Below are 16,839 nucleotides of genomic sequence, written 5' to 3' on the forward strand. Positions count from 1 at the left end.
TATTTTATATAGTTATTGCTAGTAGCAATTTAACAACAGGCTAATTTCTTAAGTTCTTCCCATGAAATGGTAGTTCAAAAAAGATCTGAATACAATCAAATGAATATATGTTAGATGAAATCTCACTAAAAAAAATAGAACAATTGTTCAGTATTGCTTTCCAACCTTGACTACTTGTAAGTCAATTGTTTGTTGCAAAGTTAAGAGAAGAAAATGCTCTTTAAATGACAGGATGGGCCACTTTCCAAGTTTCATCTAGATAGATTACCAGATTGTAAGATTCTTATTTCTTATAAACTGGTTCTAATTTTATATTGCTTGAGTCCTTCCCAAGGTCTTATACGTCTCTGAGCTCAAGTTGATGTTAAGTAAACGTACTGAGATAACAAATCAAATAATTTCAGAGGAAAGATATTAAACATAAGACAGATCAAATTTGAAAACAGTTTAAATTACAAATGATGGAAATGAAAATGAGATACCATAATGCATTCATAAGGTTGGAAAAAATGAAGAAATCTGATAATATAAAGTGCTGACAAAAATGAAGACCAATAGTAAGTATCATACAGTGTTAGCATACTGGTGCAACCACTCTGAAGAGCAATTTGACATTATCTGGTAAAGCTGAGGATATGCATGACCTTCAACCTAGCAATTCTGCTTGGACAGATACATCCTTTTATACACCTTCACAAATAGACATACACAATAATGATCATTGCCTCATTGCTTCTGCAGCAAAAACAAAAAGCTGACTAACTTAAAAAGAAAAAGTGAAACACAAAAACACCAGGAACAATCTACATGTCAACTAACAAAAAATACACAAACTGTAGTATATCTATTAACAAGACAATGGGTAAACTGTAGCATATTCATGCATGCCAATAGCAGTAGTGAAAATAAATGAACTAGACTATATACACTAACATGACTAAAACTGTGAGGTAATGGTACGTGGAAGAAGCAAGCTGTACAAAAACAAGAAGTTTAAAAAATAATATGTAGTCTTTTACGTATGGAAACACACATGTGAAAAACCATTTTAAATTTGAATGGGAATAAGAAAGATCAAGTTCAGAACAGTAGTTATTTCCAGGTAGGAAAGAAAATATAGGAATAGAACCCAGAAATAAAACATAAGGCTTTAGTTGTAGCTGTACTATCTTATTTCTTTAAAAATACTAGAAATGAAATAGTTTAGTCTAACAAATGTCATAAAAAAGTAACTATTTTTAAAATGGGAAGGACATTTTGAAGTTCCTATCCAAGAATCAAAAATAGACCAGTTTACTATTTCAACAAACTGCCCAAATTAGAAAAAAATAAGAGTATGACTCTTCAAATAACAAAATGACACTATGACTTTTAAAACAACCAGATGGTTTAAGGGAGCCTGGGTGGTTCAGTCGGTTAAGTGTTTGATTTCATCTCGGGTCATGATCTCACAGTTTGTGGGATCAAACCCCGCGCTGGGCTCTGTGCTGACAGCATGAAACCTGCTTGGGGATTCTCGCTCTCTCACTCTCTCTCTGCCCCTTCCCTGCTCGTTCTCTCTCCCTAAAATAAATACACTTTAAATAAATAAATAAACAAATAAGTAAATGAATGAATGAATGAATGAAACAATCAGATGGCCTAGTCTACAACTCATGGGTGATTTAGATTCCTAGCCTCCTCCAGTTCCAAGAGAAAACCCTTCCACGTCTACTCTTCAGTAAATCTTATGTAGTTTCCTGAGAATGTAGAAAGAGACAGAAAGAAGCTTTACAGCCAATAAAGCCCCAGCAATCAAAATAGAGGTGTTAAGAGTCAGAGGTAGAATACAAACATCAAACCCAAAAACAAACCGAACTACTACCCAAAGTAAAACAAATAAGAACTACAGCAATTTTTATGAATAATCCTTGGTTATGGGTACTTAATTTTAAAGAAGGCGGAGAGATTTAACATTGTTGAGGCGGCAGCAAAGGTCATCCTGAAGAAACGACTCCAAGGCTGAAATGTGAGGAATGAATGAATAAAGGATTCATTAATGAAGGGGAGAAGCCTTATGGGGAAGGTGAGGTGAAGAGCTGCAGAGGCTGGTGGCTGGAAGGAAGACTAACGAGGAGCAGATGAAAGAAAGTGCTGAAGCCAGAGGCATAGGAGGCAGGGTAGGGAGATGCTGGGGGAGCTGGTGGGTCATGAGGTGGAAGCGGAAGGTAGGGCCTGGCACACGCTGTGAGCGAATTCGATTTCCAGACCTCCAAGAACGGAATGCCATCAAGAAGTTTAAATAAAGGATGGCACAGTCAGAGACGTGTTCTGTATCCCTGATGACTTTTTAAACTGTGTGTGTGTGCGTGCGTGTGTGTGCACGTGTGTGTGTGTGTGTGTGTGTGTGTGTGTGTGTGTGGAGGGATGCAAGCAGATGCAGGAAGAACAGCGGGAAGGCTACTGGGGTAGTCCTTGGGAGAGACAATGGCAGCTTTGTCTAGAGTGGTAGTGATAGAAAAAGATAAAAGCAGACCTTCTCAAAAGATGTAAGACATAAAATTAGCACAACTCATGGACAGATTAGATGGTGAAAATAGGTAGAGTGAGGAGTGGAGGACAGTTCTGGGGCTTTTGGCTTGCACAACTCAGGGGCAGTTGTCATTCACTGAGAGAGGATGCTCAGAGAGCACCAGGTGGCGAGGTACTGAGGAGGTGGGGCAGAGATCATGAGTTCAGTTTTGGACATAATAGGTTTGGGCTGTCTTTGAAAGGTTATGAGCAAATTTAGGGGAGGTCTGAGTTGAAGGCATATATTTGTGACCCTGCCTGTAGTTGAGACAGCCCAGGAAGGGAATACAGAAAGAGAAGAGGACCGAACTTTGTGGGGTTGAAACACTGAGGCCAACAAAAAAGACAATGACTCTACATAAAGGACACACAAAAGGAGCAGCCAAAAAAAAAAAAAAAAAAAAGAAGAAGAAGAAGACAATATATGGAGAAATACAATTTTCTTTCAAGAAATTCTTGCTAAGTTAAGAATTAATAATGAACACATGTACCTGACACTTAGTTTGAACCATAAGATGGTCTCCATTTCTAGGGCTTTTTTCTATTGAATTAAAAAAATCCTAAGTCACGATCACAGATTGATTGGACAAAGGAACCAGCATCAGATGATGTGTCAGCGACATTCAGACTGATTCGCTTACAAAGACATTTCTCCCTGAAGATTATGTACAGCTCTCAGACGGACTCCAGTCTAGGCTGCTAATCATATCCCACTCAAAAGCTGGAAGACTGTAAGTCCCGGCGAGAAGGCTAATAGCAATGGATTCTCGATACACTCTTTGGATACGCTTGCTCCAGAAGGTGTCCTTCATATTTGGATGTAGCATTTGCGTGTTAAATATGCCCAATAATACATTACTGAGCCCTCTGGCTAGTCGCTAAAGAGGGCCAACAAGATTTAGAAAAGTCAAATATTTGGTCAGTGGACCACTGGAAACAGTTTGGTTTTTCAGAAAATTTGGTTACCTTATCTTCAACATTTTAGCTAGATATTAACATTTTTGGTATCACCTTTTAAAGGAAACTTGTTTGAATGCCTTTTCCCTCAAAATCTATCATATTTCAGTGTGAATGATATGCTTCCCACCAATTCTTCACACTCTACACGAAAGAGCCATGATTTCATGATAACCTGCTTTCAGCCTTTCCTTCAAAGCCCAATCAAGATCAGAGGTATGTTGCTAAGCACTAATTTCATGGAGAATGAAATAATGAGTTACTGGGCATTAGGTATAATCTTATTTATTCACATGGCAGTATCATTCCTTGCAGAATTACCACACACCCCTCCCCCACACACACTTGCCAAAAAAAGGCCCTCCCGGTATGTCATCATTATTAATTCTAAGCCAATTTTTGCAGTCCACAACCCAGTTAATCCTGCTAACTCTTCTCTTATCACTTAGATTTTCACTGACCCACAAACAGACTGGTTCAGACTTTTCCTTCAAATGATCCGCATGTGTGAAAAGAACAATAAAGCGAAATATGCTATAAAGCATACGTATGTGACAGTAACTGGCATTTCAACATATGTCCAACAGAGGTATTTGTTAAGGAATATTGCCAAAGAGTTTCTGCTTTCTCCTTGATAAAACTATTCAGCAATAATTTTATGACTGCTTTTACAAGTTTGGTTTCTTGATAATTTGCTAAAAGAAACTTAATTCTGAATATTGTTTCTGTGGTTCTGTCCTCCTCTCTGCCTGTAGTGACAGTGATACAAATTATTTTGCAGATGCTCTGGAAAACATAACTAGCTTACCAGGGAGGTTGGTGGCTTTATCTGAAAACTCACCAAAGTTTAAATGGCTTAGGTCACCATTTGATAACATTTTATACAACAGATAACACACCAGACACTAGGAGTAAGCAGATTATTCATTTAATAAGTCTAATTTTCAGATATCAGTTACTGGAGATTGTTTGTAATTTCCCTACTTGTACAAAACCAATGTCCTCACGCAGAGATACACGGTTTATGTCACTGCAATGCAACAGCCCTCTTTATTAAGGACATAATGCTGAGTTATGACAGTCTTATTTCTATTCTCATTACAGGCTTTACTACTCAGCAAATCAATTCTGAACCACTGAGCCATTTTTGTGAATTGGGAATATAATGCAACACAGTAAAACAACAGAAAATGTAAATTAATAAACAACACATAGAAGGCAGATAAACTGTACCCTGGTGGCTATGAACTAGAAAGCTAACACAAACTTTGTCAACCATGTATAAACTAGTGTGTCCCAAGTTTAAAAACCTAGTGGAATTTCTGAGAAAATGACAATCTTACATTTCAAGTACGTGAACTATGAACAGAACTGTTTCACTATCTTGCTGTTCCTCCAACATTATTAGGCTGCTTAAAAGATCCCCAGGAATCACCAGTACAGTTCATAAACCCTACCCCCAAAGACACCGATTAAAGTATGAGGTGAGACTCATGGTCCAAAGTGGAAGAGGTAAATATAGCATCAAACTCTAATTTTTAAACTATGACAGCTCATTAAATTGGATCCCACTAATTCAAGATATGTGATACAAATCACATGAGCATCTTATGTGAACAATGTTGATGCCAAAGATGCTTAACAATTCCAAAGTCCAAACTGTTTCTGAGAACTTTGTATGTTAGAAATTTTGAACAGTTGGGGTATCGAATTTAGGTTACTTTGTCTATCACTGATGTTGGCAATGGGAAGTATTATTTCCTAAAAATATGTTACACACAGAAGAGAATATAAAGGATGGGAATCAGCTTAAATTCAGATCAAGTCCAGAACAAGATTTAACCAAACCCTTCTGGAGATGAGATTAAAATGAACCCTTATTCCAAATACATGTGTTACCATTATCTGCCTTTTAATAAGCACACCTATTACACGGAGAATATATTTTGCTATTTTTTATCTACAGGTCCTGACTGTCAATGCTAAGGAAAACAAATGGATTACTTCTCGTTCCATTATTTCTTTTTTAGATATAACTGACCGGGGGATGTGACTGGACAAATGCTGAATATTCTACAATGCATGGGAACTAACCAAGCCTTGATCTGTTGGGTTGTTTTTTGTTTCTTCCCAAAACTCTTAACCGAGAGCAAATCTATGAACATAAATGAAAATTATTTCAAAAACAATGACATATACACGTGTAAAGGCTACATTAAGTGAATGCTCATCTTTCCTTGGATTCTATTTTCATAGACTAAAGAAAACAAAATTGCCATCAGTCTTTATATGCCTGTTTGGAAAAGCAAACACTTCATCAGCAAGATGAGCAGAATTACAACAGAAATTACTTGTCACCAAGTACATTTTTTAGTTATTCAGATAAATAAAGCAACATTCGGCTTCATGTCTGCACGTTTCAACAAGTATGACTGTGGTTCTACACACTTCTCCGGGCCCCTTTGGGAAGAACAGAATGGGGGTCCTATTACTGTGCATCCAGCTAGCAAAACCGGCCTCAAGTGTCTCTAAATGTCATCTAAAATCACTCAGTTTACCAGAGTCACTCACAGATTAATTGAGGAGAGGTGGGAAAGACAGATGGGTGACGGGCAGGGCCATGGCTCACTTTTAAAAGCTTCCCAGCAAAAAGAAGGGTGGCAAAATTTGCCCCACTGAAGCCCCACCCCAGGGAAAAAGACAATCTTTGGATAATGCATCTTCCCAGATGCATGATGTCATACAACTGCATCACTGATTAGCTAAAAGACTGGTGCTAGAAGTTTCTCTCCGAAGACAGGCATAAGGTACACCATCTCACGGTCACAGAGGAAAAAAAATGCAGCAAACCTTTCTGTTCTCTCTGATCAGAAATAGCAAAGCTATGAAAAGTCACATTAACTGTTAAACTTAAAAGGGATCTCAGTAAGTAGTACAAACACAGATCTCCGAGTAGAAGTACGTATATAAAAATACCCTGACTTATCTGGCATGGAGCCAAGAGGAAAGTCTTGCTATCACAGACCTGAATTTTTATTTAGATGTTAGAATCACAGCAGGAATAGTTTAAACACACCATACTAAAAAGTTCTCATATTAAAGATTCTGTTTGAGGAACTCAAAAGTTATTTGTCACATTTACATATGTGACCGTGATCCCATTACGTTCTAATAAAAATTACAATGTATTTTACTATCTCACTACATAAAACAACATATATGGCGTAAGTGTTAAAGTATTTGCTTCATTCTTAAAGTACTAAAATGAATATGTGAAACTTTTCCCACATGAGTAATGAAGCAACCTGAAACAGCTTTTCTAGGATTACCAGGGCAATTTCCACCCTAACTACCTTTTTTCCTCTCCCTCCTTTTTTTTTTTTTTTTTTGGCACTGTTTAAAGAAATGTTCCTATTTTTCACTCGAAGTTAGCTGAGAGACTAGTTCTTGCAGAAGAAGAAAGTAAAGCAAGTGAAGCAATAAAAGGAAACCCACCTATGCACAATGTAACTACAAATACACTTTTAACAAAGCAGAATCCTGAGTATTTCAACACATTTGTTATAAAGTTTTATTCTACTGAATTAGAAGAGGTAAATTCCTCTCATATGGTACACGCATTTGAGTCGTAGATACTTCTCAAGCAAACACTTGATAAATATAATTGAAGTGTTATTAAATACAATGCTTTACATCACGTCTTTTCTTCACATATTGATGAATATAGTATCTTACCTAACAGGAAATTTAGGATAACTGACTTTATAGAAGATCACATGTTAATAAACTCACATTCTAATTACTTACTGTTAAAATAATTAAATACCTTTTGTAGACTGGTAGGATTTAGCTGAGTTTTGTCTATTATTTTCACAGCAACCTAAAAGAAGAGAATCATTAAACTATGTTTGAGAATACATATTTTGATGGATAAAAAATTACAAAGAAAAAAATCTTTTGTTTCATTCCCAACTACATGTAACATAGTTATAATTGGAGTTCACATAAACAGATGGTGAAGTTGTGATAATCCGGCAGCCTTACTGTGTATCCCACTGACTTAAGTCTTTAACACATCCGATCGTGAGTCAATAAAATTACACCTTTCTTATTTTTTTCCAAGCCTCCCCTTTTAAAGTAAAAATCATCTGTAATCATTTACTTATGATTTTAATAACTTATAATTATCAGAGGGGAGGGGCTGGTAAATTCACTAGGTTAGGTATCACGTGAATAATATAAGACAAATTGAATGCTCAAGCTCACTTATAGAAGCAAAGTAAGCAAATGGATTTGAATGTCCTCAAGGTCTCTGCCTGATGGAGCCTATGTCTGAAAAGCTCCTGGCAGAGGACTAAAATCAACCAGAAGTGGACTAAGATCAACCAGAAGTGATATTATGGACAGAGAGAAGGAAAAACTTATTAAAAACAAATTATGACTGAGATCTTCACAATGTCCTCACTAGAGCAGGGAAACATTAAGTAATACTGTTTTTTAGTCTTTACTATGTAAAGTATTAAATAAATATTAGTAACAATAATAATTACTAAATACATAAATTTTTTCTCTATATACATACACATAATTTAAAACACATGGGATTTTAGAAACCCAATTCTCTTATTACCTGAGGAAAAACATCAATATAATAACACTTGTGCAATGTGGGCTCTAAATACATAAAAATTAGTGGGTGACTTTATATACATTTATACCCAATTTACATGAAGCAATAATTAATGTGAACTTCCCTGGCCCTCTTCCTGGGGCCAGGGAACAACGGTAGTCAGAAATGTTTACAGAAACCGTATAATGAAGACAGAAGTCTGAGAAAAGCTCCTCTGTAGTTACACCTGATTTACAAAAGATGCTACGTGAAGGGAGGAGTCTTTTCTAAACGTTCAAAGGCCAACTATAGTTGTGTCCACGGATGTTCCATTTACACGCATCCCAGTGTTTTACCATATTTCAACTGTCATTCATTCCCAGCATCAACTATAGGAAAGCTTTAAAGACTCTGGAGAGGTCCAAGTAAATATTAGAAAGCATCACGAAAACTTACCTCTCTACCCGTTAGAACATGTCTTGCCAATTTCACTTTGGCAAAATTTCCCTTCCCTATTGTTTTTTGTAAACGATAATTTCCAATGTGAGGCTGTTCGTCCGCGGACGTAATGGAGTTTCTACACCGAGGGATGTTCTGTCGGCTACTTGATTTGGTGGGCTGGATATGTGGTTCAGTATATCCATCCACAGATGTATGCTAAGAAAAAGGTTAACAAGATTTCATTGTTAATGAAATTTATTTTAAAAAGGGCAGTTAAAAAGACTACAAATAATTTTCATGAGTAATTCAACTTCAACAAAAATACATCACACTACACAATTTTAAGGTGCAAGAATTCTATTTATAATTTCTACTTGACTTCAGCTCGGTTTGCCAGAGGGAACAGAACTATTTAAAATGAAATGTTCTGCATAACTTTAGGTATATGTTTTTGATTAAAAAAATATAAAGAGATAGATAGAAGCCATATAGACCAATACTCCTCTAAGGGTACTATCGCTTTAGGATGAGATGAGAACACAGTCTAGGGCTGTGTCATTACGAGGGCAGAATGTCTTTAATGCCAAGACAAACGATTCCATGAGTACATTTCGGCTTCTCCAAATTGGCCTGGCTACTTGCCATGTTCACTCTTTCATTTGCTGGCATATAGTTTGGTCAGCTGACCAACCAGCTGCCTGCTTCAGGTGTCCTTCTAGTCCATTCCTGCCCAACCTTCTCTCTCAGCTCACTGTGCCCAACCAAGAGAGACAGCGATGCCTGTGTCCATGACCTAACGTCCCCTGAATTCCTCCTCAGTGCTACTCTTCAGGGAAGGACGTCAGTTTGTCCCACGGTGTCACACTAGCCTACAACTGCACTGAACAGCTGGTCCAATGCAAGCTCAGCACGTGGAGCCCCAGGTCAGCCTGCCTAGTGAACTGTGTGTCATCACTTCTGATTGTTCTGCTCTTGTTCAGTTTTGTCTGCATCCTAAAATACATACATTTCTAGCAGTTGTGAAAATAGACTCACACATAATAAACGCTAATATCTTTCTCCAACAAACTTCTTTAAAATAGCTGAAGATGAGTAGCACAAATTAACAAAAGAAAGGGGGCATCTTTTATTTACAAAGTAACTCACTCAGCCTTTGCCATCTTCCCCATACAACTAAAAGTTTGTCTAGGGGCACCTGGCTGGCTCAGTAGGAATAGCATGAGACTCTTGATCTCAGGGTCATGAGTTTGAGCCCCACCTTGGAGGTAAAGATTTCTTAAATAAACAAATACTAAATAAAAGCTTGTCTAAAAAATTTTGATCAGAAAATTTCTTAAGGGCAACATTAAAGGTGACTCCATTTACCAATCTCATGCAAAGCATGACTCAAGGTCATTTTTCTATTCGTTATTACTTTAGGATTTTTGTTTTAAAGGAGAAAATCAAATAAAGGGGCTCCGTAAAAATACGAGCCTTCTACTTTCAAGTTTTTTTAAACTTGGCTCAGAATTGAATGGGTTTCGCTGTGCCTCACACACACCTGCAGCCTCTAGCCTCATTGGGAACTAGTACCCCCTCGGTACATTCTCACTGCACACCGTGCTTTCAGGGAGCTCATCGTCCACCCCGCCGTACTATCATTATACACCTACTTCTCCGTCTCTGCCACCCTACCACGGGCGATCTGAGGACAGGGATGTTTTCTTTTCATTTGTATATACTCACCACAATGCAAACTGCCAGACACAGAGGAAAGACTCAATAAATCAATAGTCCTCAAAGGGTTGTCCCTGAACCAGCACCATCAGCATCATCTGGAAACTTGTTAGAAATGCAAATTCTCTGGCCCTGTTCCAGGCCTACCGAGTAAGAAAGTCTAGGGGCGGGCCCAGCAATCTGTGTTCTAACAAGTCCTCCAGGTGACTCTGATGCACGCTGAAGTGTGAAAACTACTGCAATAAATAATGTAAAAAAGGGGTAAGTCCAAAGTTATTCACTGGCTCTTAGAGAATTCTGTATTATCCGAGCACAAACAGATGTTAATTACAATCAATTTCTAAGCGTTAACAGGTTGCCGTACTGTTTCCCATAAATAGTATTTCTCTACCTGAACTTGTTCTGCAGGGACTGTGGGCCCGTCCATCCTTCAAGAGTTAATTTTATCTCTTCCTCAACAACGCTTCCTATGTCTTTCCACCAAGCAGAGTTGACTCCCTCTCTCTTCTGTTGCTATTTCTATATCCAGTAAAAACTTCTACTACTGGAACTGTCACACCATCTTCTAAGTATGTGTCCATGGTCTGTTTTCACTGTGAGACCTGAAGCTCCCCAAGTCCCATAACTTAGTACAGTGTTAGGCACAAGAAGACACTCAGTAAATAAAAGCTAACCTGAAGGAATTTAGGGCCCCTGTACTCCTGATGCCCCACAGAGAAGGACTTCTGAGGAATGATTCCTTCCTGTCCTTATCTCTGTTGGGTATGATACCCACCTCCCAATGCTAGTTGCAAGGCACATCCTGGTGCTAACCCATATTAAGACAGACTGCATTACTGGCCTCAAATTTCCATGCCCTTTGCCATGTAACTCTCCAATGTCCTCCCAGTGAGGGCAGGGCAAAGCTCCCCACTTTTTGGAGGCTCACTCACATGATTTGCTTTGGCCAAAAGAATGAGTTGGAAGTAACAGTATAGCTAGTCCCAAACTAGTCATCAAGAGCCTTTGTTGTGCTTCAGCTTGGTCTCAAACTTCTGCTATCACCTTGAGAAGGACTTGCCTGGGCTGACACCAGAAGATGAGAAATACACAGAGCAGAACCATTCCCAGCTGTGCCCAGATTAAATCAACTGGTTCCCCAGATGACCCACTGGCTCCTAAGAAATTATATATGCTTGTTAGTTTAAGCTTCTGAGTGTTGGGATGGTTTGTTACACAGCAATGTCAGCTGATACACATAGCTATCACTATTTTTAAATTCAGAGGTAAACATGAGAGCACAATGAATAATTTAGAGATGCTTATCAGACATGTTCAAATTCAAAAACAAACAAAAAAAGAAGGGGATGTTATATAATCAATTCCCTAATGAGAAATTCTTGATCAAATAAGCTATATGTGGGCAGAATCCTTACTTTTTTGTATCTCCAGCAAGTACAGTGAAAAAGAGGGGTCAGCAAATTTTTTCTATAAAAAGCTGGATAATAAATATCTTAGGCTTTGTAGGCTGTATGCTATCTCTGTTGCATATTCATTCCCCGCACCCTCAAGCTTCTTAAAAATATAAGAACCTTTCTTAGTTTAGGGCCATACAAAAACACGGCAAAAAGCTGGATTTGGCCCATTGGATAACAACTGACCCCTAGGGTAACATGTATTTTTGGATGCAGGATTAAATTATTTCTGGCAGATTGTACCAACAGAGTAGGAGACTGGTGGACAAGCACAGGTATGGCTGTGTCTGTACCTGGAAAGCAGAGGAGAAGACAGAGGGCTCATCTAGAAATAGTATTCCTTCTCATCCCACCCCCTGAGTTGGAAAAGGTAGCATATTCTCCAAAATCCTTTTTAAAAATAAGATCTCTTAACTTTCAACATTAAACATGATCATTTTATGAGCCATCCAACTTATTCAGAATGCATTTATGTGAGTCTTATATTACAAATAAAATAGAATATAGGGAAAATATTTTATATTATAGAATTCTGATTACAAAACACCCATTCAAACAAATACCACCCCCCCACAACTGCCTTTTTTCTTTCTTAGATTGCCACAGCACCACTTACGAGCATACTCTCTCCCCAAGAAACTCTTTGAAGGAGAGTTTGGAATAACTGATCTCATTCCTTCCTGATCAACAGCTTAACTCTCAAACAGAAAACCTGGCAAGAAAATGAATTCAGCTCATGTTGGATCAAACAGTGAGTTTAAGAACTATCTTAGCCCTAAGGCTAGTAGATACAAGAAATTGTGTTAGCTTAATTATAGAATAGCTACAAGTTTTAGTCCCCATCTTAAGCTGAAAATACAGGTTTAGGTCTTGGCATTTTTCTTTCTTCAAGTTGTCCACTCAACCCAGTAGACCGTGAATTCCCTCATTCTTACTGCAGCAGGGGCAAAGGGACCCCACGGCTTGCCCTGAGTGTGCAGCATATTTACAGTCCTTAAATGCCATTGTTTCATTGGCTCTTCAAGTCTGCATCCCATGGATCCATACTCCAATTCTTGAATAATAACAGAGTTTTCCCTGCCTTCAACATCAACTGAAATGAATTTTTCTACTCACTAGCTATGCATTCTTGGGCAAACTGTTTAACCTTTATGTATCTGTTTATCAGTCAAGCTGCTAAAAATCATGTTTAGGAGGGAAGGGGAAACTTTTTTTTTTAAGTTTATTTATTTATTTTGAGAGAGAGAGACAGAGAGAGTGCACACGAGCAGGTGAGGGGCAGAGAGAGGAGAGAATCCCAAGCAGGCTCTGTGCCATCAGCACAGAGCCTGATGTAGGGCTTGAACTCACAAACCATGAGATCATGACCTGAGCCACCCAGGTGCCCTGGGAGGGGAACCTTAAAAGCAGCCCTGGTGGGGGTGGGGGAAACAACACAATACATCCAAAGGAATGACAATACAAATGGCAGCCCACTTTTCTTCAGAAACAATGGAGGTCAGGTGACAGTGAAAGATTTTTGATGTGCTGCAAAAAAACCAAATGGAACCCCCAAATTCTTCATCCAATGAAAACATTCTTCAAACTAGAAGACAGAGACATTTTTATTTTTTTTTATTTATTTATTTTTAATATATGAAATTTATTGTCAAATTGGTTTCCATACAACACCCAGTGCTCATCCCAAAAGGTGCCCTCCTCAATACCCATCACCCACCCTCCCCTTCCTCCCACCCCCCATCAACCCTCAGTTTGTTCTCTGTTTTTAACAGGACAGAAACATTTTTAGATGAACAAGAGATGAGAGAACTTGCTGCCAAAAGACATATACTATATAAAGTGCTAAAGAAAGGCTTTCTGGCTGAAGAGAAGTGGCCAGGATGGAAACTGAAGCTACTACACAAAGGAATAGGGAGCTCTGGAAAGGAATAAATATGTGGGTGAGTAGAAAAAGGGTACAGATTTTTTTTTATTTCTTAATTTCTTTAAAAGACATATGAGTGTTTAAAGCAAAAAATTATGACACCATATGATGGAGTTTATAGTGTAAGCAGATGTGAGTATATGTGAAAATAAAAGTCCAAAGGTCAGGGGAATTAAAACACTCTTACAAAATCCTTACATTTTATCTGATCTGGTACAATAGTAGTCCTATGTAGACTGTAATAATATGTAAACGTATTCTGTAATCTCTAGAGCAACCACTGGAAAAAATGCACTAAAAAAATGCAGAGACCTAGGTAAGAAGTTGACAGAGGAATTCAAACGGAATACTAAAAAATACTGATTAACTCAAAAGGAGGCAAGAAAGGAAGAAGAGAGGAACAACACAATAACAACAGACAGATGGGACAAAAACAAAACAGAGCATATTACACTTACCAGACAGATCAATAATTATATCCAACATAAACTGACAATTCAAAGAGATTATCAAATTAATTTTTTAAAAAGGCCCAAATGTACGCGGTCTTCAAGAGATGCACTTTAAGTCTGAATACACAGATAGACTGAAAGTAAAATTATGGGGAAAAATATACAATGCAAACACTAAGCAAAACAGAGCTAGAGATGCTATAATAATATCCGACAAATTAGACTTCAGTACAAGGAGAACTGAACCAACAAAGTAAAAAGACCTACTATATAGTGATTAAAAGGGCCAAGTCATCAGGAAGATGTAATAATCCTAAATGTAAATATCTATGTGCCTAATAACTGAGTTTTTCAATAAGCAAAAATGACACAAGAAAAGAAGTACACAAATCCACGGCCATGATGTGACTTTAACACCACTCTCAAAGGAAAAACCACACACACGCACGCGCGCACACACACACACACACACACACACACACACACACACACACAGACACACAAAACACAATGGGTAAAGGCGATCTGAACAACGCTGCCAACTTAAGTCAAAAGTTCCCGAAGCACACAGTGCACATACTCCAGGTCAAGAACCCTTCTCAACATCCTTGTCGCTCTATGCACCAAGTTACTTTACTGAAAAACTGTACACAGGTATGATTTTAGTTCTCTTTAGGATGACCACTTTGGATTTTTATCAAAGGACAAGTTAAAGAACAGTCACATCTTTCTTGTAAGAAAACATGACCACAGGGGTGCCTGTGTGGCTCAGTAGGTTAAGCATCCGACTCTTGACTTCGGCTCAGGTCATGATCAGTCGGGAGATCGAGCCCCATGGGGGGCCTTGTGCTCGGTGTGCAGCCTCCTCGAGATTTTCTCTCCCTCTTTCTATGCCCCTCCCCCACACTCTCTCTAAATTAAAAAAAATTTTTTTAAAGAAAACATGACTGAAGATATCACTAATAATGACTAACGCTTATTTCATGAGGAGCCAGACAATAAAAATTCTCCCAATGGTATACTTCCTTAATTATACTATGTTATCATACAATAATGTCTCCTTCCTTCCCCACGTCAGTGTTTCAAGGTGAATTTTCATTTTTAAATGGCAAAACAGTGAATGGCTTCAGTAAAAAACAGTAGCTTTATGAGTGATAAAAACTTGTAAATAGCAGAAAAAGAATACTTATTGAAAATGGAAGGCCTGTAGCTTCTCTGCCTATGTTCCCTACAGCACTTGGGACATTTCTTTTTTTCTTTTTTTCTTTTTGAGAGTGAGAGTGACAGTGCGAGCAGGGGAGGCAAAGAGAGAGACAGAAACACAGAATCCGAAGCAGGCTCCAGGCTCTCAGCCGTCAGCACAGAGCCCGACGTGGGGCTCGAACTCACAAACCACAAGATCATGACCTGAGCCAAAGCTGGCCGCTTAACTGAGCCACCCAGGCGCCCCGGTACGCTTCTTTACACAGCCCTTAATACCTTACAGTGTGGTTGCCTTTTTTTTTTTTTAAACTACCTCCTACTAAATAAACTGTGAGCTTCTAAGTGGTCAAGCACCTATCATTCTTAATCATTCAAACAGTGGCTGCTGCATGAATGGACCCACTAAGTGTTATTTTTGATTATAGGTACCCCACTTAAATTACAAATAGAAAAAAAATTAATTTTATCTTATATATCAAAGCTTATTTCAATGAGATGCCAACAAATTTGTTAAGATGGTCATTATTAAAATAAATTGCCTCCAAAACTTCCTAATAGCCCCCTGACATGTGCCACATGAGTGCACAGTACGGTGACCCTGCCTGCCCTTAACAAGGAACTGCACAGTATTTCGAACTTTCATATTCTAAGTGATCTTTTATCTGATTGTTTTTAGAAGTCAGAAATAGGTGTATTTCAAACCTTCATATTCTAAGTGATCATTTACCTGATTGTTTTTAGGAGTCAGAAATGGGAGTGATTTTAAAACCTTAAAAGCAGGATACCAGTGGAAAACAGTGGCCAACACAGTTTATTAATATAGGTCTAAGAAACCTAAAGACAATCTTTGCCAATATCATGCAACAACATGAATTCTCATCACAGTCAACGAGAGATATTGAGGAAGGAAAAGGTAACTCGGAAACATCACAATTTATCACCAAATTTGAAAAACACGGAGTAGCACTGAATGATAACTCCTAAAAAAACAGAAACAAGTAAGAATATCCCATCAAACACTCGATGTGATAGTGGTGCTAGACAGACCAGCAATGCTTTTTAAGGAGAAAAATACACAGAGGAGAGATCTGTGTTGTCTTTCCACCACTGGCGTGAATATAAAGCTAGAAAATGCAATAAATCAGTAAGCCTCTTTTGCAAATACTGCTGGAGTGAAAGAGGCTGCAAGGAAACATCCTTGATGACCAGTGACGTTCTGCCAGGACCTTTGGTGTGCCCCAACTCACCCTTCTGCCTTCAGCTAGGACAACAGCTCCCGGGAAAAGCCGTCCCTCCTATCAGAGCTTCCACACTCCCTTTCAGCTAAGCTGGGTTCAACGTCCATTTCTGGTCTTTCTATAGTTACTTCTAGCAGTGCACTGGCCCACATTAAAAACAATTTTTTTTTAATTTTTTAAAAAATATTTATTTTTGAGAGAGAGAGAGACACAGAGTGCAAGTGGGGGAGGGGCAGAGAGAGAGGGAGACACACACACACACACACACACACACACACACACCCAATCTGAAGAG

General features: G+C 38.3%; 1 protein-coding gene across 4 annotated transcripts in view; it reads right to left on the reverse strand.

The window, feature by feature from the left end:
- MARK1 (microtubule affinity regulating kinase 1) overlaps positions 1-16,839 on the reverse strand; it is a 117,560-nt gene that overhangs the window by 60,648 nt on the left and 40,073 nt on the right. For all 4 annotated transcript variants that reach the window (XM_027075000.2, XM_027074999.2, XM_053209327.1 and 1 more), the window contains exons 2-3: positions 8,573-8,773; positions 7,334-7,387 (exon numbers count right to left, since the gene is read on the reverse strand). In XM_027075000.2, coding sequence (XP_026930801.1) covers positions 7,334-7,387; positions 8,573-8,773 — 255 coding nt within the window. The remainder of the gene's footprint in view (positions 1-7,333; positions 7,388-8,572; positions 8,774-16,839) is intronic.

This window comes from Acinonyx jubatus, chromosome E4, assembly GCF_027475565.1.
Source record: "Acinonyx jubatus isolate Ajub_Pintada_27869175 chromosome E4, VMU_Ajub_asm_v1.0, whole genome shotgun sequence".
In the NCBI taxonomy this organism is placed as follows: domain Eukaryota; kingdom Metazoa; phylum Chordata; class Mammalia; order Carnivora; family Felidae; genus Acinonyx; species Acinonyx jubatus.